The sequence below is a fragment of the Parasteatoda tepidariorum genome, chromosome 12 (genome assembly GCF_982258835.1).
Source record: "Parasteatoda tepidariorum strain Cologne lab strain chromosome 12, Ptep-v5.0, whole genome shotgun sequence".
NCBI lineage: Eukaryota > Metazoa > Arthropoda > Arachnida > Araneae > Theridiidae > Parasteatoda > Parasteatoda tepidariorum.
Genome location: NC_141766.1, coordinates 39,893,154 through 39,921,058, shown reverse-complemented (window position 1 = coordinate 39,921,058; position 27,905 = coordinate 39,893,154). Strand labels below are relative to the sequence as shown.

The window sequence follows — 27,905 nt, the reverse complement described above, 5'->3', positions numbered from 1 at the left end:
CTTTTTTTTACAGTTCAAAGAAATATGCCACACAAAATAAAATTTAAGTTGTGGATTATTCTTTTTTTTTAGCAGTTTGTTTCCCCATTATAAAAAATAGCCCAGTATGTATGTATTTAAAATGCCCTGATTACAAACCAAACAATACTAAAAAACGTCTTGATTTTATCTTGAACCATTCTGAGGTCTGACAGAATCAATGATCACTCAAGATGAAATAGAAAAACTTTATTTAAATATTCAATCGTTTTAAAGACAAAATTAAAATTTATGTCATACATTTATAAAGAATTAATATTATATGCAAGAAATTCATAAAAATACAATCTAACATTACATAGACTCCTGCACTTAAATTAGCTCAGTGAGCTAAAATGAATAAGGCAGATTCTATGATTACAATAAATAAAAAATTAGTACTCTTCATTTAAAACTCAAAATTCATCCAAACATTCAATATAAATTCGTATAAAGATAAATTTAAAAATAGTTAGAACTTATACAAAGGTAAAATGCAATAATAAAAAGAAATTCTTGGTACATAAAGAAGTTCAATTCTTCCTACGCAGATTATATCGTGGAATCTTGGGAGACGCTAAATAACAAAGATAAGAATATTTATAGACAATAAAATAAAATTTAAAAAAAAAAAAATAATTAAAACAAAAACCTAAGGGGTCTAGAGGTTTTGATCTTCTCAGAAGAGATGAATAATTTTGAACATTTTGATGCAACATTTACGTTTCTGCCCAATTTTGTTTAAAAGATAGTCAAATTTAAAATATCTGTAAATCATTAAATAATTTTATCAATTTGTAACAATAGGGATTGGTATGAAAACTTTGAGACCATAACAAAGCAAATAGACATATTTAACAGTCAGATATAATAGGAATAAGAAGCATATATAGTTTAAAAATTGTTCAACGCCTAAAAGCTATTTAACTTTTAATGCGCTTCCCATTGGGGTGAGCGTAGAAAATCTCATATCTATTAATTTAAAGTATTTAAACAGTACGCTGTATTTAATTAAAAACATTTCCTTTAAAATCACCCCCTAAAGACATCTGAAAGTTATTTGAATATAATATCGAAGATTGTGTATAGAAAAATATTAGAAGTCTTAACAAGAGTTAATAAATTGTGTCTTGTGTGGAAACAATTGTATCTCTATTAGGGTCTAACTAAAACTATCAATTGTTTAACACTGCATAATCTGGTTCCCTTTTCCTTCTTGAATTATAAACAATTTAATGTTACTTATTAAGTAACATTCTGAATAAAAAGCTGGTACATAAAAGTAAAAAATTTATTTTTAAAGTTGCTATATTCAACAACTCAATATTTTTCAGGTAAGATAATTTCGTAAAGCTTAAAAATGCTACTGGAGTCAAAATCTAGTGGGCACCTTTTTTTCTTTATAAGAATTTTTTTTGGCAGGGGGGGGGTGTTATTTTCTATTGAAATGGATATCTGAGGTTGATTGTTTTTGCAATCATACTAACACAAACTTTAATCGCTTAATGATAACAAAATTTTGAAAAAAAAAAGGGGTTGTAAGTGCTTATTTTTTCATTCAAGACATATAGATAACTAAAACCATATGTATGTACAATATTTTTAATCAATGACAAGTGCTGGCATCTACTTTAAAATAAACTATCTCTAAACACATTATAAATAGTATGGTACTGTATTAGGCCATAATTCATATTATTCAGAAATATTCTTTTTCTCTATAAATGATAATTTTTTATTTCCTTTCTATGCCATTCTTACTCTTCGTTCTGACACATAACCCAATATGAATAAATAAAATAAAAACTGAAATAGCATGATAAAGCATATTTCTAATATTATACAGAGATGCCAATTTGCTTCGGACAGCGAATATATATTTTCGAGTGGTAGTTTATTAATTGAGACTCTTGGTTAAATAAATTCAGTTTATTAGGTTTTTATCCACCACTATTTTTAAATAATTCAGAGGCTTATATAATTCGCCACTTTGTTATAGCTAAGTAATGCTAAATCTCTTAAAAAGCAAACAAAATTAGTTAAACATTTGCAAATTTTAGTTAGTAGTTACTTATCACTTTTTTAAAATTATTTTGGCATGTCCGGAGCAGTTGACATCTCTGATTATATAATACTGATGACATTTAGCACAAGCTTTTATGTCATATTTTGTTTAAACGAAAAAATAAAACTTTGCTAAAAAATTATTTTATTCAGTAAAAATATTAAAATCTATATATGCCTGTCTATTGCATGTAAGCTTCATGTGCTTGGCACCGGAATCTCAGAAGGATACCACTGGCAAAGAAGGTTGCACAGAAAAACGTGAAAGGAATGCCAATATCTTCTGTTTTGTTGAAGTTAATGTCACAGATGAAACTGAGAAAATTTAAGTTTAAAGGATAGAAAATATATAGATTTGGCTAGAAAATAGACAGATCGCAAGCAGAATCTTGGAGAGAATCAAGGCTTCACTAACATCAAGATTTAGTCTTTAAAAAATGGGAAGTACGGAAGATAAGACTTATTTGTAAAAACAGATTGTTGGAAAAAGGATAATTACTACATTATTTATTTATCATACAGCTCACCATATAATAAACCATATTTTAATGCTGTAAATACTTATAGTACAAATAATGCTATAAAAATAACAATGGTTGATTTTTAAGGATATAGATATAAGGATAGAATATAAATATAATAACTCAGCTGGTCGAGAAATAGAGTTTTATAGATACTCATCAAATTAACTCTTGTATCAAGATTTCAATTGTCCTTTATACATGCATTATAACGTAACACTTTCAAACCCTGATGTAAGACGGTGTCTTCTGACTTAACTCCATTGTTGCCAAGATAATCGAGAGAATTATCACCGAGAGACTTAGTTTTTATTTAGAATACCATAGTCTCTTAACAGATATGAAGAGTGAATTTAGAAATTATTATTCTACAACTAAACAGGCCATTAGATTGCCACAAGCAATTAAAGGTAGTTTGGATAGAAGTGAAATCTCAGTGGCAGTTTCTGTTGATTTCATAGTAGCATGTGATCATATTTGAAGAACTAAATTTATTTATAAGTTAAAAACCTTGGGAATCAGTGGGAAAATACTCCATTTAATCAAAAATGTTATTACTCAAAGATTTTGTACAGTTTACGATTTGGAGTCAAAGATTTTGTGCAGTTTGCTAGATCAGAAAACTCAAGTTTAAATTCATTATGGTCTACAACAGGTTGTGTGACAAGCACAAGACATTTAAATGTTTACATTAATGATCTCCTTGAGAGAATTAAAAAAAAATTAAGCTATTTAACTAGGAGTGAAATTTGATAGAAAGCCTAGCTAGCAGAGACATATTGGCAATGTGATTGATAGAGCTTGAAAAAGGCTATCAGTGATTATAAGACTCACAGGAGCAAAATTGGGTTTTCAAAAAAGAAACTTTAAAAAGTCTTTCAAAATGAAATTTTAAGGGTTGTTACTGAAGCTGTGAAAACTACTCCAGGGCAAGCAATGCTTGCCCTTACAGGCAATGAACCACCTGAAGAAATTATAGAGAAAAGAGCTTTAATATTATATGAAACATTTATCAGATTACCATCAACAGACTTATGGAAAAACTACAATATTTTTAGACCTCAAAGATTGCAAACTAAAAACGGATTCTAACAGAACGTTTAAAATTGAAATATGATTATGCCCTTTTGGATGTTAGTTCAGAAAAACTAATAAAACCAACACCCCTGTACTTCCAGGATCGTTCACAAATTAATGTTACTTGATGCACATAATAACGAAGTCATCATCAAGCAAAGTTGAACTAAATGCAGCTACTATGGAGACAATTTATTCCAAGTATCAAAGAATATCTGGCTTCACATATACACAGATGAATGGAAAATGTTTGACAAAGTAGGAGCTGGTCATTCTATACCTCTCTTGGTTCATTTCAGATCATGGACTTTCGATGGAACTGGAGGAGATTAGAATTACAACTGAAGAGATTACTATTAAAACAAATATAATCAAAAACATTGTCATTTTTTTAGTTGCAGTCATCCAAGCTATTTCCACACACAATGTTTACAGAATCGAAAATTATTGAATCTTGTAGAAGAATTTTTAGCAAACTTTTAGCCACAAAGGAGATGAATTTTGTTTTGCAATAGATACAAGCACAGGTTGGAATAGCGGGGAAAAAACATACTGATAAACTAGCTAAAGGGAAATAGAAATTTTGCAATTACATAATAGTGGTATATCATTAACATCAATAAAAAGAATAATAAAAATTCCATAAGGAAAAATTATAATGCATAATAAACTTTAAAAACTAAGAATAAGAAGTGGGGATGTTTGATCTGTAATATCCTAGACCTTCCTAGTTGTGGCATTTCGTGTGGTGACCAGACAAGATTGACTCGTCAAACACTTATATCACATTAACATTCATAATAGTCCCGTGAGCATTTTGTGAAAACAGAATTTCAAAATAGACAAAAACGATTTAGCAGAGTGCCCATCTATCTTTAAGAGATAGAAAAGTGTGCTAGTGTTTTCTATCTTTAAGAGATAGAAAATCCGCATAATGGATATTGGGAGGCAAGAGAGATGATGTAGTTGATGTCCAGAGACTGATTTTCTCTTGTTTTAAATGTTTGATTGCTCTTATTTTAATGAATTAATTGTTATTGTTATGAAGTTTTTAACTGTTTTATCTTTCTGTAATTTTTTTTTTTTTATGGCTATAATCTCATGCATCTGCGATGCATGGAGGTCAATGATGTAGAATCAATTGCTTTTGTAATAAATACAAAATATTGTAATAGTGTAGAAATATATATTTTAAAATTATTAAATTATTCAGAACTTATAATAGCTAGTGGGTACAGCTGTATTGTTCTAAAAAAAGGAATGATTGAAACAACTATGGGTGTAGGAGGTAGGTTTCTTCTTAGTGAGACTATCAAAAGGATTTGTGAAGAGAAGAATGCATTTGAAATGACTAAAGAAGATCATAAGCACTGAACAGAAAAAAAATTTCATTACAGAGGTAAAGGAATAGCTCTGTTAAAACAAAAACAAATTTTTTTTTAAAAAAATATAACCCCGAGTTCAGGTTCTTTTCATTAGGTTTAATTGGGTATTATTTTGGGAATGAGATAGGGAGCAAATACATAGTATATCGTAAAGAAAAATAAATAATTTTATTACTATATCTATAACAGCATATAAGCATTAATATTATTTGATAACTAGCCAAAATTTTTCCTCTCTCAATTTCAATAAATTAATTTAATTTCATCTAAACTCAGTGAGGTACAGAATAAAGAACAACAGGGAATGTCCAATGAAGGATGAGCTTATGGACTTAGTCAGGAAACAGCCACTGTCTGAGCCAATCAACGAAGAAGATATAAGTGACTGGATAAACGCTGACAATAAGGAAATTATTATAATAAAGAAAATGAATCTAGTGATGATCTCTGTGAAATCTCTCAGGGACTAAAAAATAATCAAAAGTGCTATTGAATATATTAGAAAAAGAAAAAGCAATACCAGCAATTTTGTTATATCTATAAAAAAAATATAATAATAAAAAAATGGGGAATCACAGCAGCAGGAAAACATCCAAATAACATAAAACAATTAAGAACTTGAAGTAAGAACTTCTTCGCTTAATAACAATATGGATTGGAAGTAGAGTATATGTAAGTATTATTTTTGCCTTTAATATACAGTATAGGACCCCAAATCCGGCACTAACGGGACCGACGAAATTCAGTATTTCGGAATTTGCCGAATTTCGGATCTCTTTCGGAAATTCCAATATGGCACCCATATATTACATTAATTCAATTATACTGCTAATTTCAGAAAATTAATTCATTCCAATAAATTTAGTTAAGTTTTGATTGTAGTAGGTGAATTTAAAACTGTCCCACCTTAAGAAATCTCATTAATTAAAATATAATCTATAGAATAGAAATAACAATACATATATATTTCTTATAAGCTAACAACAAATAATGATTAAAAAAAAACAAGCTGACAACTAAATACAATTAAAAAAAAGCTATCAAAAAAAAAAAGAGCAGTTAATAACTAATAAAAAAATAAAAGTATAATTTACATCAAATAAGAAAAGCAGCAAAAGGGATAGAACTCAGTTTATATCCCATGTGGTAGCTTCATTATCAAAAGGGTGTGGCTAATTTATGGTCAAACTGGAGAGGGAAATGTGGGAACCTTAGAGGAGATATTAGGGTAGATGGAGCCAGTCTATTGTTTGGGCTCGGAAAACTTGTTCAAAGATGGGGGTTACCTTTTTGGCGAAAAATTCATAGCTGGCGTTCGCATCGTAGAGGAATATTTTTAAGAGTACCTAAAGATTTTTCTCTCTTTTTTATTTTATTTTGAATGCCTTCCCAATTTTATTCGTGATTGTAAGAAATAAGTTTTCTAATGAAAATACATTATAATATGTGCGCTACATTTAATTATTTGCTTTTAATAGCTTAATCATAAAAAGCTAATAACATATTAGTTAAGCATGATTTTATCAAACAATGAAAAAAAAATAATGATTTTTTGAATCGAAGATACATTTGAAAGTATGCAAAATATAAAGAAACAATTGCAAATGATTATGTGTATTAATTATTTTTGTCAAAAGGTCATAAGAGATAAGATTCTTTGTCTATCAAATGAATCTACAGTAAAATGCTTAGAGCATAACACACTATTATTGGATGCTGTGAATTCTTCTCTGTGGACATTTACTTCCCATACTTTTCGTTTTATCTCATCTTTAGAAAATCTACGTCAGTTAGCTATTAATACTGGGTGGTTTTACAATTATTATTAGACAAATAAAATAATAAAGAAACATGCTGAAAAATAAGTAGAATTTTTTTTAAAAATGAAATTAAAGTTGAAACCATTAACTGAAATGATTTGAAAAAATCTCATAATACACAACACATTTAGTATTTGACTTTTTAAAATCCAGAATATGTTTGAATAAAAAATTAGGAATTTTATATTTGAGTAAAATAATTATGTAAATTGTTACTAAAAAACAAAGTAATTTAAAAGAAAATGTGTGTCTTCTATTAGTACAAAGAAGAATTATTAATTCAGGTTCAGATCGATGGGTCAGCATGTCCATGAAGTAAATGCGGGCGATACGCAATGCTAACCACATTGTCCCTATTATGACTGTTGATCATTAAATTGTGCTAGCTTAACCTTCATGACTTTCAAGAACTCAACGGGCTATTGTGGGAATGCTTTGCTTTAAGAATTGTTAATACTTTACTTATCTTTTATTTTTTCTTAATTTTTATTATAAAAATATTTAGTTAAATTTTTAAAACATATTTCCCTAACATTTATACATACTTTACAATGAAAACATACTTTACAATGAAAGCCTTTCATAATTAATTTTAATCAATGCATAATTTTTCTTATTTAGATTACATATAATAATTAAAAAAATTTAACAGGACAACTGAAATGGCAATTTTTATTTTTTTTATTAATATATATATACATATATACACTATTCAATTCATCTTTTGCATAACTGTTATGGTTTTAGTGTTATTCATAATTTTTCTGATAAAAACAAAATATTTTGTTTTATTTTTAAAATAAATATTGATATGTTTACATGGTGCACAATTTGGAATTCTAGTTTGCCTACCTTGCGATAATAATTTATTTCAACCAATGCATGCAATTAAAATTTTAGTGAGTTAACATAACATAATAAAGGAATTTAAATTAAAATAACAAATTTGGGTTTTGTTATTTGTCACTTTATTTTATTTAAAAAAAGTATTACGAAATTCCATATAAGAACATACTATCTACCTGTTGTTTAAAATATTGATACAGTAGAGAACCATTTATCCGGTATCCAGATAACCGGGAAAAATTTTGCTAGATTTTCCCGCCATTTTAAACTAGAACGATTTTAAATTAGAACGAAAAAAGCGGAAATTGGACTCATCCTTGAAGTTGAGTAGAGGAAAATGTAAGGAAGGGGAAAATTTTTTTCCCCCGTTTACCCAGAGAAACGTCATTTCCTCCGTGACCTTGAAGGCAGGGAAGTGAGGAATGTTTTATTTTTTCCTTTAGGCAGTCAATCAAACTCAAGGGTGTGGCATGCTGATTTCGTTTTCTGCTTGATTTACGAGGGGGGTGAGGAAAATGCATTGCATGCATATCAGTGAACAGAAAAAGAAAAATATATTTATTTGACATCGACTAATAAAAATAAAATCTTTTTCTTTTGAATAAATTCTCATTCTTTGGAAGTGCGGTATCAATTGCAAGTTTTTCTTGGTGTGGAATCACATCTGCTGTAATTAAGAATCTTGTTTTTATCAACAAAAAAATAAAATAAAATAAAAGGAGAATTGTTTATTAATTTAAACATAGGATTATTTTATGAAGCAGATTGCAGTTTTGTTTTTCTGATTCCACTACGTTTGATTTTTTTTTCTTTTCGCGATAAATTTCGCACTCAATAAATTAATTCTTTTTATTCATAAATTTTATAATTAGTTTTTTTTTTTTTTTGAATTCCGTTGATCTTGCCTTGTTCCGGGTTTTAATATTTATGCTAGTGCCTTTTTTAACTATCGTTTCGGTTCGATAATTTTCAAGTGTTTTTATTTAGATTAATAAGTTTTCTTTTTATTTTATCGTTTCCCCCCATATAATTAGGTATGAATTATATTGCGTTATTTAATCATTGGTTTTGTTTATATTATTTAATTTAGGAATTGTAATTATTTTTAAAAAATAAATGTGAGAATTTTGTATCTTTTAAACTTGATTTTCTTGTCTAAACTTGCAAATTTTTTTATTCTTTTAAATATTATATTTCTACCATTTTTTTTTTCTTTTTAAAGTTAGGAGTACCTTTCTTTTTTCTCTTACTTTATGCATTACACTTTTTCCTTGTACTTCGGGTTCGATAAAACATCGCTTAACGACACTTTTTGGTCGATCCAGAAAACCGGGAAATTCAGATATCCGGGATAGCGATGGTCCCGAGCATCCCGGATAATTGGTTCTCTACTGTAGTTGTCGACTTAATTAACATTTTATGTTAAAAAAAATTAATTAATGTTCAAAAAAAAAAAAAAAAAGAATTATTCACGTTTTATTTCTAGAAATCAAAATAAAATACATATAATAATAAATAGCTACTCGTTTGACAATCCTATAACATTTAATAATAGGGCCTATTATAAATAATATTACCTATAATAACGTAGATAATATTTTCCTGAATAATAAATGTACAGTAATAAATATAAAACTTCCTACATAAATATGAATTTCCAAACGGTTTTACCTATATAATAAAAAAAGTGTTCTTCGACTTATAAATTTTATTTAAAAACGCAATTCCTAAAAACTAATTTTATTTTTGATCCAAAAAATTATTTTTTACATGAAATGTACTTTCGTATCTTTTTAAATCTGTACAAGTAAAATATATAATTAAATTCGCTTGAAATTATTAAAAAAAAAATTATTTTTACTCATCATTATAAGTTACAGAGCGAAAATAAAATGTGATTTGTTTTGTTTGTAAACATTGGCGTAAAACAATGCGCCAAATCCGATGCGCGTGCTTATCAAAAAAGGTGTTAAATTATCAGAATATTTATATCAATATGAAATTTAATTGTAATGAAAATGCCTATAAATGTTAACTACATTATAATCTATTAATTTAAATAAAAATATAAGAAAATAATAGCTATTTTGCTAGTTAAAAACCAATTAAATTCATTTCATAACCTGACGTGCAAACATAAAAATTGCAAATAAAAGTTTGTAAGTGAATATAAAGGAATAAAAATCTTATTTGTGAAATGTAGAATGTTCTCCTTTGATGAAATTTTCGTCACACCCGTATCCACAGCAGTATACTACCATTTTTTAAAAAATTTTATCGTTCAAAACGCAGCTCATCAATCCACCTCCATAGTAAAAGACTGGGGATAGGGTTTACTGGAGAAATAGTCGTCCAGGAATCACGTGACAATGTTCTTTGCAACGAGGGATAGGGGACTGGTTCTCTCTACCTAAATTACTCCTCTAAGGTGGGAACCAAGGAGTAAGAAGGGGGAAAAAACCAGTAGAGCACTTGCACAGCTGTCAAGATTGATTGATCAGTTTCTTCCAACTTGCTTTTCTTTATTTTGTTCATTGAAAATGCAGGTGTTTTTACTTTTCCCTTTCACTTTAGATATTTTAAACTGCTTTAGAAACCGATTTTTTTTTAGAAAGATAAAGTTACTTACTTCAACAGAATAAAATTCCAAATAGAAAGAGAATATCACTGATTTTTTTTCTCTTATTAAAAAAAATTTCTTTAAAAAAAAAAAAAAAAAATTTGATCGGATAATTTCGGGATGAAGGATTAGGGGTCCTATACTGTATACAATTAAACTTAAACAATATACTTTATTTATAATTTTCCTTTTAACTGAGTTTTTCAGTTATCCAAGTTAGTCTAGATTATTAGAGTAGAGTACCCGGGTTAGTACAGTACCCGATTATCCTAACTTGGATAATCGGGTACTCTACTGTAACTGATTTTAAAATTAAATTTTCAATGTATAACATCATTCGATTTCTTTAAGGAAAAAAACACAGCTATAAATTTTATTCAAACTAGAGAAAATATTTCAAATAATTACCACTATTCTCCTCTTTCACATCAGAATATTTCTGCCCCATTTTTCTTGTTGATATTTGACTTTTCTGGGGCAATGAAGATGCGATCCTTAAAAAAAAATAAAAAAAATTGTTCTTAGATCAAAAAATTAAATTATCTAATTTTACAGCATAACTATTATTAACAAGACAAAAAGACACCAGAAATAATTCAAATTTCTTTTATTCATTTTTTAAAAAAAATTATTATATAAGTTTCATGACACTTTTATCCATATTCAGTCTCCTTTTATTTTAAGATTATTTTGAAGTATGATAATTTACATGCATACTCTTTTTTTTATTTATTTCTAAGTAAGAAATCTTCATTATGAAATTAAGATATTAAATACAAATATCACCTAAAATTATGTTTTTCTTTAATTGTGCTGTTTAAAAACCTAAAGTTTACTTACCTAAATAATTTTTTAAAATCAGTTTGTTTAAATAGAAGGGACATGCATATAAATATGATAATTTACAAGTACAGTGCAGAACCCGTTATCCGGAAATCAGAAAACCGGAAAACCAAAAAAACCGGAACGAAATTCGATAAATTTTCCCGCCATTTAAAAAAATTTTTTTTTTTTCCTCATAAGATTTTAGGATTTTTCGTTCTTTTTTGAAAGATGTTTACCTTACCATCATTTTGGAAATAATCATTAGTGTATTACTCCATCGTTTTTTCTTCTTTTTAAGATTATTTCCAAAAAAAATTTTTTTTAGTTGGGTTTATTTCCAAAAAAAAAAAAATTTTTTTTAGTTGGGTTTAACATTAAAAAAAACGGCTTTTTGTAGCGATTCAGAAAACCGGAAAAATCAGTTATCCGGAATAGCGATGGTCCCGATCGTTCCGGATAATCGGTTCCCTACTGTATATCGATTTCATAATTTGAACACTGAAATCAGACACTCTAAAGAATATATTTATTAACCACACAAAAAATACTTTATACTTAATTTGTTTCTAAAAAAAATCAATCAGCTTGTTTACATTAATAGCTTCTTTTTTTAAAAATAGATTTAAATCTATGATTTTCTTAAAAAGAAAAATCAGGTTATTTAAATTTCAATTTTAATCATGCCAACCCTGCTAAAATCCAGGATAGGTCAGACCATAAAAATATTTCAGAGCTCTATTATAAGCATAATTCTAGTTTAGCAGTTTGGTAATACAACTGTTTTTGAGATTAATTTACTCTCTCATACAATTAATCCCTTATTAATAATTTAAATTTATTTATATTTCCTCAAAGTAAAAAATCTTTCAAACATTATAATTGAACTAACATAAGTATGAAATGAAAAATAAAAAAAATTTCAGGAAAAAGCTAACAGATATTTTATAAAAAGAACTTAAAAATTGTTTTAAATTCATTATGCAAAAACATTAGTGCCAAAAAATTTGTTTTTAATAAAATTCAATTAATAATTCTGTAGAGTAAGAAACAATTTTTTTAAACGTTTGAAGACATAGATTATTTATTAATTTTTTAATCTTCAAAAAGTGATTTCGAATGCTAAAGAATACAGTGCAATTACTGCATTGGATAACATTTATCCTTCAATATTGTTTCTGAATGCAGTTTTGCTATGTGGTTCAACGTGCCCTATACGGAGGACCAACCTACCCTAGTCTCTGGGCACTTTGGTCTAATCTTCAAGGTTTTTTTTAAACCACGAAAATCCGGACTTTTCTGGGGCTTAATTCAGAATGGAAGATCTAGCTTTCTGAATTTTTATATTCTACTTTCAAATTAATAAAGATGTTAAAGTTACAAGCAATTATAAAATTATGAAATGATTTTATTGTAAATCTGCATTGTTCTTTTTCATTCATGATTTTGACACTAATGCTATGAATTTAAACATTACTTTTAAAAGTATGTTATTTAAATGCAGTAAAATATATATAACATTGATAAAAATTGTTTTACAATATTTCAATACTGTTTTACAAAATTTTAATACAGTAAAACAAATATATATAAAATTGTCAAAATATATAAAATTGTTTTACCTTGAAGATTGACTGGAGTCTGCTATGACTTTAGGTACAGCTCCAGGAACAAAGTGATCATTAGACTTAGCTAATTGTTCTATTTCACCAATACTTTTAGCTTCACATATATTTTCTTTGATTGAAGGAAGCATGGAATATCTACCAGTTGGAAGATTTGTTTTTGACCTTATAACTAAACTATCACGCCTAGGAATTGCACGTCCATTTGAAGATAGCCCAAAACTTTGTCGAGACGTCAGTAATTTATCTTTCACAACTTGTTCTTTAAATTGTGACACTGGAGAATTTTTAGCTTGGCCATTATAAGTTTGGTTGATTATCTTTTTAGGAAGCAATGTATTTTTATTTGGCACTTGGGAAGTACCCTGCACACTCGAGTCATTTTTAGGCACAGCTTTAGAAGCTGAAAAATTTATCTTACTTGAAATTTTTGAACTTCCACTTACTTTTTTAGGCAAATTACCAAGAATGTTTGATCGCACAGTAGTTTTTATACTTTCTGAATAAGAAACCCTACGACTAGAAACTAGAGATTTATTTGGAAGTACAGATTTATCTTCAATTGAAGAAAATACCCTTTCCTTTTCTTGTTCTAATTTTAAATCATCAGAACTCTGATTATTTTTAGGTTCCATATCAAAACTTACAGTTTCATTTAAATTTATCACAATAGGATTTTTAGTAAGGTTGTTAGAAGTTTGGTTGACTGTCTTTTCACCAGGCATTGTATTTTTTACACTGTTTAAAGATACTTTGGAAGTACCAGGCACATTTATATTATTCATAGGTAAAACTTCAGAACCCAAAACAAGTATTTTATTTGAAATTTTTGAACTTTCAACATCATTGTTTTGCAAAGACAAATTACCTGTAGTCTTTAACTGCACAGCAGTTTTTGAATAAGAAAATTTATGACTAGAAACTGTTGACTTACTTGGAATTGCAGATTTACTTTCATTTGAGTAAATTCTCCCACTTTTCCTTTTTATTTCTAATTTTATATCAATAGAACTCTCAACGTTTTTATGAATCACACCAGAAACGACAGGTTTATCTGAGTTAACAAATACATTTTCTTTTAAATAAGAGCTATTTTCTTTAGCAGATGTAGATTTTTTTAGAGGAGCTTTAGACTTGCGAATGGAAGAATACACGGGTAAAGGCTTTTTAAACTGAGCTGTTTTTTTGTCAACATTATTTGTTTTAAGTTGTAGGCTAGAAACATTTCTCTGATTTTTAGAAGTAACTGAATCATTACTTATGACTTTGCCTTTTGTTTTAATTGTTGACTTTAGATCACAGCTATAAGAAAATCTCCGTGTACAATTTGTTCTGTTACGAGTTATGGGAGGTATACTTACACTATTTCGTTCCTTAACATCAGTTAAAGTGTTTTCTAAAGGGGCTGTTTCTTCTAAAAGCTTGTTTTTATAATCAAAAGATTTAAACTCAACATTATCTAAAACATCAACAAAATGGGATTGCTCAATGTTGTGCTTTTCTTCAGGTAAACTAGAATCTAGAACAAAAGTTTTCTGTAATATTGAGTCATTTTTATTCACATCATTTATTTGAGGACCAGATGAATTATTGATAAAAGTTTTCGATAAACAGATGTTGGCAGTTTCCTGTTGATTTAAATCATACTCAGAGCAAGCAGTCCCATTAGTACTAGAAATTTTTTTTAATGCAGCATCAAAGTCAAATGTTGAATTTAAATTCATATTTTTACAAGTTATGGTATCAGCTAGAGTTTCAACTTTACTAAATTTTTGATGGTTTTCTGATTCTTTATTACTCTTTATACACACAGTGAAATTCAAATCTTCAGTTTCAGTTTTTGCAGGCATTTTAAAAGTTGTATTTAATACATCAAGGTTAGAAACAGTAGCTTGGCATCCATTTTGAAGTGTTTGAGTTTTGTTTAAATCTATTGATATAGGTTTAATAATATCTTGATTATTAGCTATAAATGCTGCGGGTATTACTTGAGTTTTATTTAAATTATCAGATTGTAAAATAGGGTTATAAGAAACTGGTGAGACAATATTCATATTTTTATTAGATGAAGCATCTGGTATTTGAAAGAATTTAGAAGTTGAGGCTAAGTTAAGATTCTCTTTAAACTTCTCAGGGTCAAAAAAGATATCTTCCCCAATGAAATCAATTTGACTTTCAAATTCATCATTACGTTCAATAATATTTTCTACAGCATAATCAATGGTAGCTATAGAATTAAAATCAGTAAACCTTTTTTTTACTGGGTGCCTTGGAGTACTGGCATATTTTGGAATGCTAATTACATCTGAAAATAAAATGTCAGACGTAGGCAAGCTACCACCAGCAAAATTCAATTCATTGTTATCCAATTTTAATAAAGCATCTTGAAAATCTGGTTCACCATCAACAGCAGTATCAAGGGTGAGAGAATTCCAGGATTCAACTAAATCAGAATCTAATAAGCCCAAAGAACTATCATCAGAATCTTGCTCAACGTCCAATGTTTTATCAATTTTCATTTCACTAATTTTTTCATTTTCTTTATTGCAATTAAAAGGCTGACTTTCAGAGGTTGATACCAGAACAGTGTTTTCTTTACACTCCAGCAGGTTTACTGTTTTATTAAGTTCCATAAAAGTATCACCGAAGTTTTTTGGATCATTTTCCAACGTTTTATCCCTTTTCATTTCACTAATTTCTTCATTTTCCTTATTGCAATCAAAGGGCTGACTTTCAGAGGTTGATATTAGAACAGTATTTTCTTTACACTTCTGCAGGTTAACTGTTTTATTAAGTTCCGTAAAAGTAACAGCCAAGTTTTTTGGATCATTTTCAATTCTGCAAACTTTATTCCCAGGAACAAATATACCAAAGTTGGGCAGGCATGTAAAATACTTGACATTGTTTACTATGCCATTATTTTTTCCAACAGGATCATCTAATTCAACACCACACCATAATCCATCAGAAAATTTTGTTGTGCCAAAATATTTTAAGGTCCCAAATAATGTGCCTTTAACACATACACGCTTTTCAAGCCAATTGTACCAATCTACATTTTCATCTTTTAAAGAAGTCATCATATAAAAAAGGAAGAGCTGTCAGATAAATATCCTTAGAAATAATCTGAAATAAAAAGCATAATTAAAAAAGTAGATTTACTTAAAGTTAAAATCCCTGTTACAACTTCAATTTTAATACATGGAATCTGAGATGAAACACTAACTCGATGCAAGTAATACAATCATTATTAGATACATAATTCATAAAGTACAAGGCTTACTTTTGGTACAAGCCAGGATTACTTTTGGTGGGATGGGGATTGCTAATACAAGAAGTTTATTATTACTATATTACTATAGGTAATAATAAACGTAACTTTCCTGAAATAAATGTTGTCTATATTACACTATTAGTGATTACTGGTTAATAAAATTATTTATAGATAAAAAAAAAAAACCTAATATTTGTATGAAAAAATCTATTTATGTCTATTTCGATTTGCTTTGCTTAAGTACAGTAACATTGCAAAGTAATTAGTTCCTTTTGACAACATAGTTAATAGAAAATTATCTAAAATTATTTAAATTTACTTGAAAGATGATATTGACACTTTAAATGGTTTGAAAATACCTCTATGACAATTTTTCTACTTATTAAAAGGCGCAGTAACAAAGTTTAGAAGTTTTTGATGATTTCTCTTAGCAGCAGATTTTTGATTAAAAAGGCGACAATAATTGCAGAGTGCTCTTAGTTGTAAACTGCTGTATATATGAGGCAAGGAAATAGTTTTATCCAACTGTTGAAATTTCAACTTAAGTTCTCCAATAACAGGAAATTTAAATTTCTCATTAGAAAGCCAAGGCTTGGCCAACATTTTTTTTCAACTGCTGATTCATAATATGCTTATTCATGTATAATCAAAAATCAAGTCTGTTGTCATCTCTAATATCTTCTGTGAAGTCGATTACAGGAGCAGTTTCAGGCGACTCACTTGATAAAGGAAAGTCTCCACGACATTCGGGAAAACTGGATGTCTTGATTCTTTAAAAAAATTTTTAATAAATATTTCCGTTTAGAAATTGTATGTGTTTAACAAATTTGAACAAAGGAAATCACAAAATTGAAAAATCTTTTCCAGATCCCCTTCAATTTTTATGGGACCTTATTTTTGTTGTTTCCCTTAATTTCTTTGTCTGAAAGACTTGATCAAAGGTGTAAAAATGATAGGTTCTATAATTCTGCATAAAATAATTTATGTAATATGGTTTTAGCATAAAATCTTCATATAAACGAAGTTAAAACAATATAAAAAACATACATGTCACATAAAAAAATTAATGCCTGGTGGCTAGAGAATTCTAACCCATCCTCCGTCTACCATTGAGGAAATTTCACGTCAGTACAATGAATGGTCAGTGCAAGCAGGTAGCAGAATGCGTTTCAACCAGCCACAGCTGGGATTCAAACCTGAATCACGTCATTGGGAGATGAACTCTCTATCCTGATCTTTGTGGCTCCAATCATAGATTATGGTTATCTTAAACTACTTCACTTACAGTTGCAATATTGTTTGGCTGTGCTTTTGGACTATTTACAAATATATATAGCTGGAGCTGTGATGGCTCAGGGGATAAAACGCTCGCCTTACAATGAGGTGAACCGGTTTCGAATCCCAGCTATGGCTGGTCGATTCAAATTCAGCAGGCACTGGTAAATTATCCCCAGAAGTAGATGATGGGTTAAGTACCCTTACAGCCAGGTTAACCGTGGTAAGTTTTCCTCTCCATGTAAGGCAAATCTGGGTTAATTCTATCAAAAAGTCCTGTATGAATGCAAATTCCCCCCCCCCAAGATTTGATCCAAGAGTTCCCTTGTTCTCTGGATCTGGTTCAAAATTACAAGGCTACGGAGTTGATATTTGGTGGTTGTAAGCCTAAAATTAAGTTGGCTGTTCAACTACGGTTATAAAATAAAAATAGCTTCATAGCCATCCAATTTCTTTTTAAAATTTGTCTACCTCCCATATTTGGAGGGTAAGAAATCCAAATATATATTAAAAAAATTATGAACCTGGGACAAGTTTACTTTTTGACATTGGAGACAATTTATTAAATATTAAATCATGCACAACACTTGCATTATATACCACAATATATAAAAAATTTAGACAAAATTATTGAAACTAATAATTAGTTTTTCTAATGCTACTCTTAATATTTTAAGATCTACATCATAACTACGTAAAATGTGAGTCCGTCACATAACTAGGGTCAAGCCAGTATGGCAACATTGAGACAATTGTCCCCTTGAAATATGTTCGGATATCACAAAATAGAAACAAAATTTTTTTTCTTCTTCATCGAAACCCATGTACCGAATCCAAGTCATTTTATTCTATGTGTAGGTTAGGTTTGAGTTTTAAGATTTTTTAAATTGAATTACTGGTTCAAAATTTTTTAAATATTTGTTGTGCTGTGCATTGCATTCATGTACTGACAGTGTAATTGATCATAAATAAAACATAACTTTTTGATTTCTTAGAATTTACTTTATTTTGAATTTTTAATACAATATTTTGTTAGCATTTACTTTTTCTGTTTTCCCTATATTTGGTCTCAGCATTTTAATCTGTATGTTCTAATTTTGAATCATTATTGGGTAATTAACCTAATTAGTTTTAGGATGTTAATGGCAAATAACTTTTGTTGAGTATCATAACATGAATTATGTGATTGTAAAGTTTGATATTTTATTCTATATGTCTACTATATAAACAGGGGTCTGTCCAGACCGAATTTACTACCGTTTAGCGGTACCTTCACAAATTCAACTTTAGGAAAACGGTAGTTTCACAAAATACTTTTTCTTAAAATTTTATTTTTGTATCCCTTAAGAAACGATAAATCCATATTTTTGTGTTGATTTCTTTAATGTAATTTTTAATTTTTCACAAATTATGTCTAAATTTTCGCAAAATAGGTACCTCTCAGAAAAACCTAGACAGACCCCTGATAAATTTTTTGGACCACTAATTGAATACTGAGGTGGTCCTATTGGACCACTAAATTCCCTTTGCTGGTATGAAGCCTAATAACTACGTATCTATACATATTATTACTGGTAATAACAATTAGTTGTTAATTATTATCAATCTAAATATTGGTTTTAATTTTTTTGTTACAATTTAGGCAGTTTCCAAATTAAGTAAAACAAAGAGTTTGCCAATAATCAAACAATTTAGTAATCTCAACTGATAAATTTTTTTTATTGATTCTCAAAATTAGTTATTAATTATATTGAAGGGAGCAGAATATGTCTAATGGTGCAAATGAGGTTTTATAGAAAGTTCAGGCAGCCATAGAAAAATGTTTGGTCCAAAAAATTCTGACAAAATTTTATATTAAAAAAAAAAAGAAAGAAAAAAAAAATCTGTCGTTTTTGCAAAACTTTTTCTTGTTAAAAAAAACATGTCAATTTTTGTATTTATTAGTTTGAAATCCTTAAGTTTTGAAATAACACGTCAAAAATCTGTTAAAATTCCTAGCACCATTATATACTACTATAATTATTATATTACAAATCACATGTTAAAAAGAGTAGCCAAAATTATTGAAACTATTAATTGGTTTTCCTAATGGTACTCTTAATACATTAAGAACTAATTTTTAACTATTTGTTTTATATTACTGGTAATAACTATGAGTGATGTTACTTATTATCAATCTAAATATTGGTTTCAATTATTTTATGTTACGATTCAGGCAGATATTCTAGATTAAGAAAAATTAAAGTCTTCACCAGCCCAGTCTCAAGTTAATTGATTCTCAACGAGAAGTTAGAGAAAATTCAGGAAGGCATGGAAAAAGTTTGTTATAAAAAAATTTCCGCAAATTTTTTAAAAAAATTTCATTGCTTTGGGAAATTTTTTTCGTGTTAAACAAACATGTCAATTTGTGTATTTATTAGTTTGAATTCCTCACGTTTATAAGTGTATAAGTGGGAGGTTAAATTTAATACCATAAATTATTACTATTTAAATATATTTTGATTTCTATTATTTTATAAAACATATGCTCATTTATTTTAGAAATGCGTAAAATCAATACATTTTCCTCATATTTAAATATTTTGAAAGAGTAATTGCAATAAGAAAAAAAAATTGAAATTTTTGTTGAAATTTTGATCTAAAAAGAAACATTGTACATAGGTGATATTAGGTTCTGAGAATTTTCTGCACTCTTGCTCATATGTAGAGTGATTCAAAAAGAAAAAGGGACCACCCTGAATAACTTTTGATCTAATAATAGGATCTTGACGTTCTAGGACTCATTCCTAATGGTTCGAAGGGTGAGCTCAAATATGCTAATTAATTGGTGCGCATGATATTTTAAGTTACGAAATAAGGCACAAAGTACTTTCTCTGAATACACATTACCTTTTTTCCAACCCATTTGGAGTTCAGACTCTCAATGTTATTTTTTTTAATCTCAATATGTAACAAAATCGTTACAGTTATATACTCTTATTATTTAATGGTTGACTAGATTAGATTTTGCGTCTAGACTAGACAGGGGTTTGTCCAGACATTTTGTGAAAGGTCCGGTTTTTGTGAAATTGTGAAAAAATTACTCACATTCTTTCAACCAGGGTCCTGTTTTTATGAATTTGTGCAAATAGGGTCCGGTTACTGCAAAAAACTTTTTCAAGGAGTTTTTAAATTGTAAATAGATACAAGATTATGGTCAGCACTGTAAAATTAAAAAAATTAAATTTTTAAAAATAAACAGCAATTGCTGCTTCTAAATTAGAGATGCAACATACAAATATTTGGTATTTCGCCTATACTGCTGAATAAAGGAAGAAGCGCCTGCCGTCGACAAAACTTAATTCGTTTACATCCATCTTTCTTGTTTTCTGCCCTGGGAAGGGTTTATTCAATTAACAAAACAATAATGAAGATAAACAAATTTGTGAAGGGTCTGATTAAAAGAAAAGTCATTTTGTGAACGTTAACGAACCCTAATTTCTTCTAAACAGACCCTTGCTAGAGTTGGGTAGTTCAGCAGCAAAATCTAATCTTGTCTACCATTAAATAACAAGAGTATACAGCTGTAACGATTTTGTTGAGATTAAAAAAATACACTCTTATCTAAAATACATTTTTTAATAGAATTTTCTTGATTACAAGCTTTATACAATTATATATACAGTTCTAGAAAAATTATTATCACTTTCCACCGAACACTACATTAATAATAATTAGAGAATTATCTTCTCAATGTAGACGGCACAAGGTCCACTCTTCATCTTGCTTGTCTGCTTCCCTCTCAATCTGGAAAATATGGACCCCATAGGAACGAATTATTTGAGTGCAAAAATGTTTCAATTCGCTAAATTGTTTTTTCAAGATATGATGAAACACGCAAAAAGTGAAAATTAACATCAAGGGGTCCAGACATTGTACTGCTCACCCGACCAAACCATTGGGACCGTATTTCTCAGATTGCGACTACCCCATATATTTCAGACACCAGAAGTCCAAATTCATTGAAAATAAGGTATGTTGATTCAGAGAAAGTAGACCTTTGTGTCTGATTTCCAAACTTACAAAAAGAGTTTAAAGTCAAAATAATCCAGAAAATCATTGATTGATCACTTATAATTTTACAGGTATGTTAATTTATAATTACTTCTTATTTATAACAATTAATAACCATCATTACATTAAAATTTTGACATGATGAATAAAACTATGGTTAAAACCATCAATTGTCAAAAACTTACCAACCCTGCTTAAAACTGACTGCAATACAAATGAACTTTAAATATTAAAATAGTGAAAAGTACCTCAATTCATAGTTTAAAAAAAATCGTGCACTGAAATTTATTGTATTTTTCAAAATTAAATAACTCAGGATTACTGAAAATTTCAATAACAAATTCAGTAAAACAAGACAAAAAGCCTATAATATTTTGCACAACCTATGGTGTGGACGATCCCTTAGATAAACATACAAGATTAAAAATAATTTATACAATTAATCGACATCTTCTTATACAAACACACACGTTTAAAAATTCTCAATTCTTATCTTTACTAAAACAAATGAATAAAAGGGAGATGAAATTTTTGGAGTGATGAAGCTCTGTAACTGTTGACTGCTTTGGACTCACATGAAAATACTTTATAATGAACGATTTCCAATTCATGTTTAAGGATTGTGGAACTCAACTATAAATTAAATATTGTGAGAACGTCATCAACTTGCCTGTGACAAAGACGATGGCGCTTCATTAACGAAAGACAATTTTCATTTGATATTGGAGGAAAAAACCGTTTGAGTTAATCACTTATTAGCAGAAATTTGAGAGATTTTCATTTGTTTCAGAGGGTGGAAAATGAAGCCTGCAATCTCTCATAAAATGCAACAGTTACATGTGTGAGGGCAAGAAATTTTTCCACTGAAATCATGCTCAGTAATCTAAGAGAGTAATTCCTCCAAGATGTAGAATGATTGGCACTTTTGTACCATATTGATGACAATAAGACGAAATAGATTTTGGTTAAATGAATAGTAGACATTTTAAATGGAACATTGTAAAAAACCAACGGCATAATTCATGACAACAATCAACATGACAAAAATTTCATTTTGGAAAAGGGAAAATGAAAAACTTTTAAAGGTACTTATGTATTAACCAGGGTTGGCAGGTTTTTGACATGTGACAGTTTTTGACAGTTTAAACCATGGTTTAAACCGTCACGTCAAAAACCTCACTGTCAAAAATGTCGAAAATGTCAAAAACCTATATTTATATGTGAAATTTAATTAATACATAAAATTTATATATTTTTTATAAAGGATAGTGTTTCTAAATATGTTCTAGAAAAAATAAATTTAAAATTTTGAAGAAACACTTATATTTTGAATAGTAACCAAAATCTTGTACTTTTGAAAGCTCACATCTTTTGTAATATTATGTATTCATTTTCATGTGTTATTGAAAATCTGCAGTGATATTATTAAGAAATTTATTTATAACCAAATTTAGTGTATAGTATAGATTATACTAAAAATTAGACATTTTTAAAGATAAACATTAGCAGTTTTGTACATTAGACATCTTTTAAAGAAAAATCTTTTTAATATTCTTTTAAATCTTCTTAATAATCTTTTTAACATAAGACAATACAAATTTAAGTGCTTTCTGTTAAATACACAGAGTAGTTAGTGTCGATTTACAGTATATTCAGCCTATTCATTTACTATGCTGAAAATTTAGTTTATCCAAATACTTGTGAATTTCATTTTGCTGAATACTATATACATAGTTTTGTTGAATATCTAAATATTCAGCTGTTGAATAATTACTTCTTGCTTTCAAGATATGCATTATTTGTATTCTTAATACAAGTGGGGGAAAAAAATTAAGAGGTAAAAATTGTTTTAAAATGATAAGTGTAATAATTATAAATAAATATAATAAACAATATGAATTATATTTATCATTATTCACAAATATAACTACTTTTAAATTCAAATTAACATACTGGATAGTAAAGATATTCGGTATAACATTAAAACAAATTTTTATGCATTTGTATCAAGTTTGTATTTATACAACATACTTGTAAGTTCCTTATAAATATTAGTTATATGTTCCTTATATGTCAAAAATGCATAGTAATAAACTTTTAATTTTCTTAAGCATCAAAAAAAAATTTTTTTTTTCAAAATATAAATATTTAACAAAATTTTGTGCAAAATTTTTCTGCACATGCATTTGAATATAAATTTCTGAGATTTTAAATCTGTTATTTTACCTTAATTTTAATTAAAAAATATTTTAAAACCTGCTGATTACCTATAGTATAATTAAATTTCAATATAATGCATGGCAACTGTTGGTAGTTTTGAAGTTTATATATTTTTTTGGCAAATTTTAGTTTTTGACATTTTTGACGGGTTTTTGACGGTTTAAACCAGTATTATACCCTTGTCATGTCAAAAACCACTTTTTGACGTCAAAAACCCAACCCTGGTATTAACTCATCAATCATCTTTGCCAACATCGCACCAAAATCATATTGGTACCTTACAAATAAACTTTAATACAGTAGCTGATTATAAAAAATGGATAAAACACAAATATAATTTACTGCAAAAAATGATATTTAAACTTGAACCATTTAAATTTTTTTCTTCAAATCTGGCAAAAATGGTCGACAGGAGAATACGCACTTACCTTTCTTACAAATATCCGACGGAAAAGTACTTTTTAAATAACAACGAAAATCAAAAATACGTATGCAATCCTGTATTATTACAAAAAGAACTATTAAAATATATCTAAATTTCATCAATACTATTAAGTTAACAAATCACATACCAAACATATACATTACTAAAAATCAACAACTTAATTTTGCAATTACAAATATCATATTAGTTTAAATGCATGGGAAGATTTCCGTATCATAATTGACAAGTCCTAACAGGTAATAAAAAAAATCACAGAAAGGGATCTTAGCCACCTCTGGACAAACCTCTAGATGTTTTTCTATTCTTTAAAAAAATTTGCAAATTAAAAACCCATATGGCACCTTAACGATTATAATTGGCGCAACAAATCAAAAGACAAAAATATATCTGAATATTCAAACTTTCTTTTAAATGAAGACTTGATTGTTAAAATTCCGCAAAGTAAATATGAAATTTTTTTCTTTTAAGTAAAAGCGAAAAACTTAACGCTAGGTCACTATTAAAAATTAATTTGTTTTAACTAATCGCATAGTATTTATTGCAAAACAATTGTATTTTTTAAATGAAAAATGTGACAAAAATTTGGATCCTGTTTACTTTGGATGTTGTCATTTTTTTACTTCATTTATATAGTATTGTTCAAATATTCAGATGCCAAATATCACAGAGTGCAAAAAATATTGTGAACTTTCATTTCTACATAAAGGTCGTAGAATCTCCTTACCTTTCAGTGATGACTCATTTACCCTTGATGTTACGATTTAACTTTGTTAAACAGGGTGTGCATACCTGCCAACATTGGAGAAATAAAAAAGGAGATTTTACTATCGATAAGCTTTGATACATCATGCATAATCATGTAAGTCAAAAAGAGAAATTCAAAATTAGAACTAATATAAGCACTTACATTTAGCAAAGTAAAAAATTTGTGTATAAATTTTAATCTAAAGATTTCTTTTAAAACATTATTTATAATTACTTAAACTAATTTGTTTTATAACTGTAATTGAACAGATGATCCAGTTTTGGCTTTATGACTTCTAATGTTCAACTCCATAGCCTTGTAATTTTGAACCCAATCCAGAAGACAAGGGAACTCCAGGATCAACTATTGAGAGAAATTTGCCTTCGTGGAGGATTTTTTTGATGGAACTAACGCAGATTTGAGTTACATGGAGAGGAAAACCACGGAAGCCTCTCACGGTTAGCCTGACGGCAAAGGAATTTTAACCAGTGATCTGTCTACCACTGAGGATATTTTACATCAGAACTGTGGTCAGTGCAAACTTGATTCAGAATTCTTATCGCCCAGTCATTGCTGGGATTCGAACTGAGTTCACTTCATTGGAAGGCGAAAACTTTTCCCTGAGCTACCAGGACTCTACTTCAACTATTAACACTCAACATACTGCAGTACTGGCATTAGCACCATCTGTTGAACAATAAGAGAAGTATCTTTGCCATCCGTGTATATTTTATCCCCAAAATATTTTTTTTTAAATTTACCAAACAAATATGGAGAAATTTGAGAATATATGGGTAAACAGGAGATAGTAGCAAAATACAGGAGTCTTCCTTAAAAAATAAGAGATTTGGCAGGTATGGGTGTGTAGCCAGACTTTTCAACAAAAAAGAAGCACCTTTAAGGAACTTTTTAAGCACTCAAAAATACTTAAAATCACTTTTAAAAAAAAGTAATAATCAGGGTCTGTGCAGTAATAAAAAGTATTTTAAAGTAGTAATAAAAGTTTAAAGTTCTTAATTTATAAACATAAAATTCAAATACATTTTCAAACTCTTTACATAATCATGATAAAATAACTAGTTTCTGATAAACGTTGCGGAGAAAATTGTGAAAATAATGCATTTTTAGTAATTTAGAACGACAATCGATACGGCAAAGAAAAAATCTTTTTTTTAAAATATAGAAAATTATGCACTTACAAACCCCGAATAAAAAAAAAAGCACCGTTAAGAGCTTTCAAAAAACGTAAATAAAAAATAAGCACTTTTAAGACTTTTTAAAAAAGCTACGCGCCCTGTTAAATAATAGTTTGTTGTGCATATATTGCTGTATATTCTGAAATTAACATCAAACTGGTACTACAGAAAGTTTCGCTATTTGTGCTATTTTTCATCATTGACTATAAACATAAATTAACAGCATTTTACGAAAAAATCATAATCAAAAGCTTTGTACCAAAATGCGGTAAAAATAATTTGAAAGCATTCAGGTTTAAAATAAAAACAACTTTATTTATGGGTGGAATGACCGCGTAAGACAAAAAAAAAATACCTGCTGACTAGAGTATTTAAGCTGGTTCAATACTGAAAAATATTTAAACTATCATACACGAATGAATAATGACTTTTAAAAATACATAGCTGATTTAATACTTAAAAACATTTAACTTACCAAACACAGACGAATTACGACATTTAAAATTAGTACCTGATTTGAAATCACTTCACTTCCCTTCTTGTTTTGAAATACTAAAGGCGATAACAATAGTATGTTACTTAGCAAATATTGTAGCGTATAAGAACTCAGAGGTTCGATTCAAATTTCGAACTATACAATTTAGTTTCGAAAGTAACTGGTCACGCTATTGGTCGAAAATGTCATCAATACGGGTGGGTTGGTTCCACTGATGATCGGCAGATGGCAGGGACTAAGTTTCTGTTTCGATTTTTATATAGATTGAAAACTTTTAAGACTGAAAACTACATTGAACATAGTTCCAAACGAAAACAATGTGAAAATTTTGAAAAATATTTGTGACAATTAAATACGATAAATATTAAGAAGGGGGAAAATATCTTAGTACATTTATATACAGCTGAGGAGAGGAAAAGGGGATGGGTCAAGCCATGGAGCCGGTCTTCTCGCCAGGTGGCGTATTGGAGGGTTGAGGGTTGTGATAGCGACTATATGTTTACGTAATATCAGTACTAAATTTTATTTTCATGACTTTGATTCTAAAAGAAATTATGACAAATTTTGGGTGGATTGTAACAGAGCCAAACAAAATGCTGTCTACAATCGCAGTATTTATATTTTTTTACCCTTTGGTCTAATAAAAACGTAAATCATAGTAGCACTGTAACTATTTTTCCTGCCATAGGTGCGATTTTAGAAATCAGTAAATAGCATTATTGTTTTCTATTCAACAGCTATTTCATTTATTTAAACAAATTTTTTTGAAATATTAGACTAAAACATGTTTAAAAATAATGTAGTTACAAATCATAAGACGGTGATAAAATGAAATATAAATTATTAAATAGAAATAAAGAAAATAAAAAAATAACATATTTAAAGTCATAATTTTCAGCAATTTTCCAAAATCACGACAGCAACGCCAGCCGATACATTATATTTCCTTCCCACAAGTAGTGATGTCATTTTTGACTAATAGCCACAGCGACTTTGAAATTTAATCGCTCGTGCAAAAACGAGGCCAAAATTTGAAACATTTAGGTGATTCCCTCTATGACATTTTTATTAATTTCAAAGTTTCAAATATTCCGTAGCTTTTAACAAGTTATTAACTTAAGAGTATCAGTTTATAAATGAAAATGACATTATCATTAACTCTATTTAGTTGAAATAAGCATTTAGTAAACTTTTAAAAGTAGTAATTCTTAGAAATAATTGTTTTTGTTAGATTTCATTTAAATGTTTTCTTTATTCATTTAGTAAAGGACAAAACAGAACATAATTTTGTATTATATTGCACTTTTCTTGGAAACATAAATTTTTAATACCATTATTCTCCTGGATTTTGCTTTAGTCAGAATCAAAAGTCAAATTTTTAAAAGTAAATTAAACTATACACT

The 27,905-nt window shown here is 28.4% G+C and overlaps 1 protein-coding gene across 5 annotated transcripts; it reads right to left on the bottom strand.

The window, feature by feature from the left end:
* Nucleotides 1–213: 213 nt before the first annotated feature.
* Nucleotides 214–26,629, bottom strand: LOC107455084 (uncharacterized). 5 transcript variants are annotated; one of them, XM_016072508.4, is made up of 5 exons: nt 26,482–26,618; nt 24,790–24,854; nt 12,796–15,924; nt 10,760–10,845; nt 214–595 (listed from the first exon to the last, which is right to left on the bottom strand). In XM_016072508.4, exons 3-5 carry the CDS (start codon nt 15,879–15,881, stop codon nt 552–554), a joined length of 3,216 nt encoding a protein of 1,071 aa, XP_015927994.3. In that variant the 5' UTR covers nt 15,882–15,924; nt 24,790–24,854; nt 26,482–26,618; the 3' UTR covers nt 214–551. The 5 variants fall into 5 exon arrangements, with proteins under 5 accessions (XP_015927994.3, XP_087012232.1, XP_015927995.3 ...); XM_087156106.1 differs by having other exon boundaries at nt 26,518–26,609; XM_016072509.3 differs by having other exon boundaries at nt 26,362–26,489.
* Nucleotides 26,630–27,905: the final 1,276 nt, after the last annotated feature.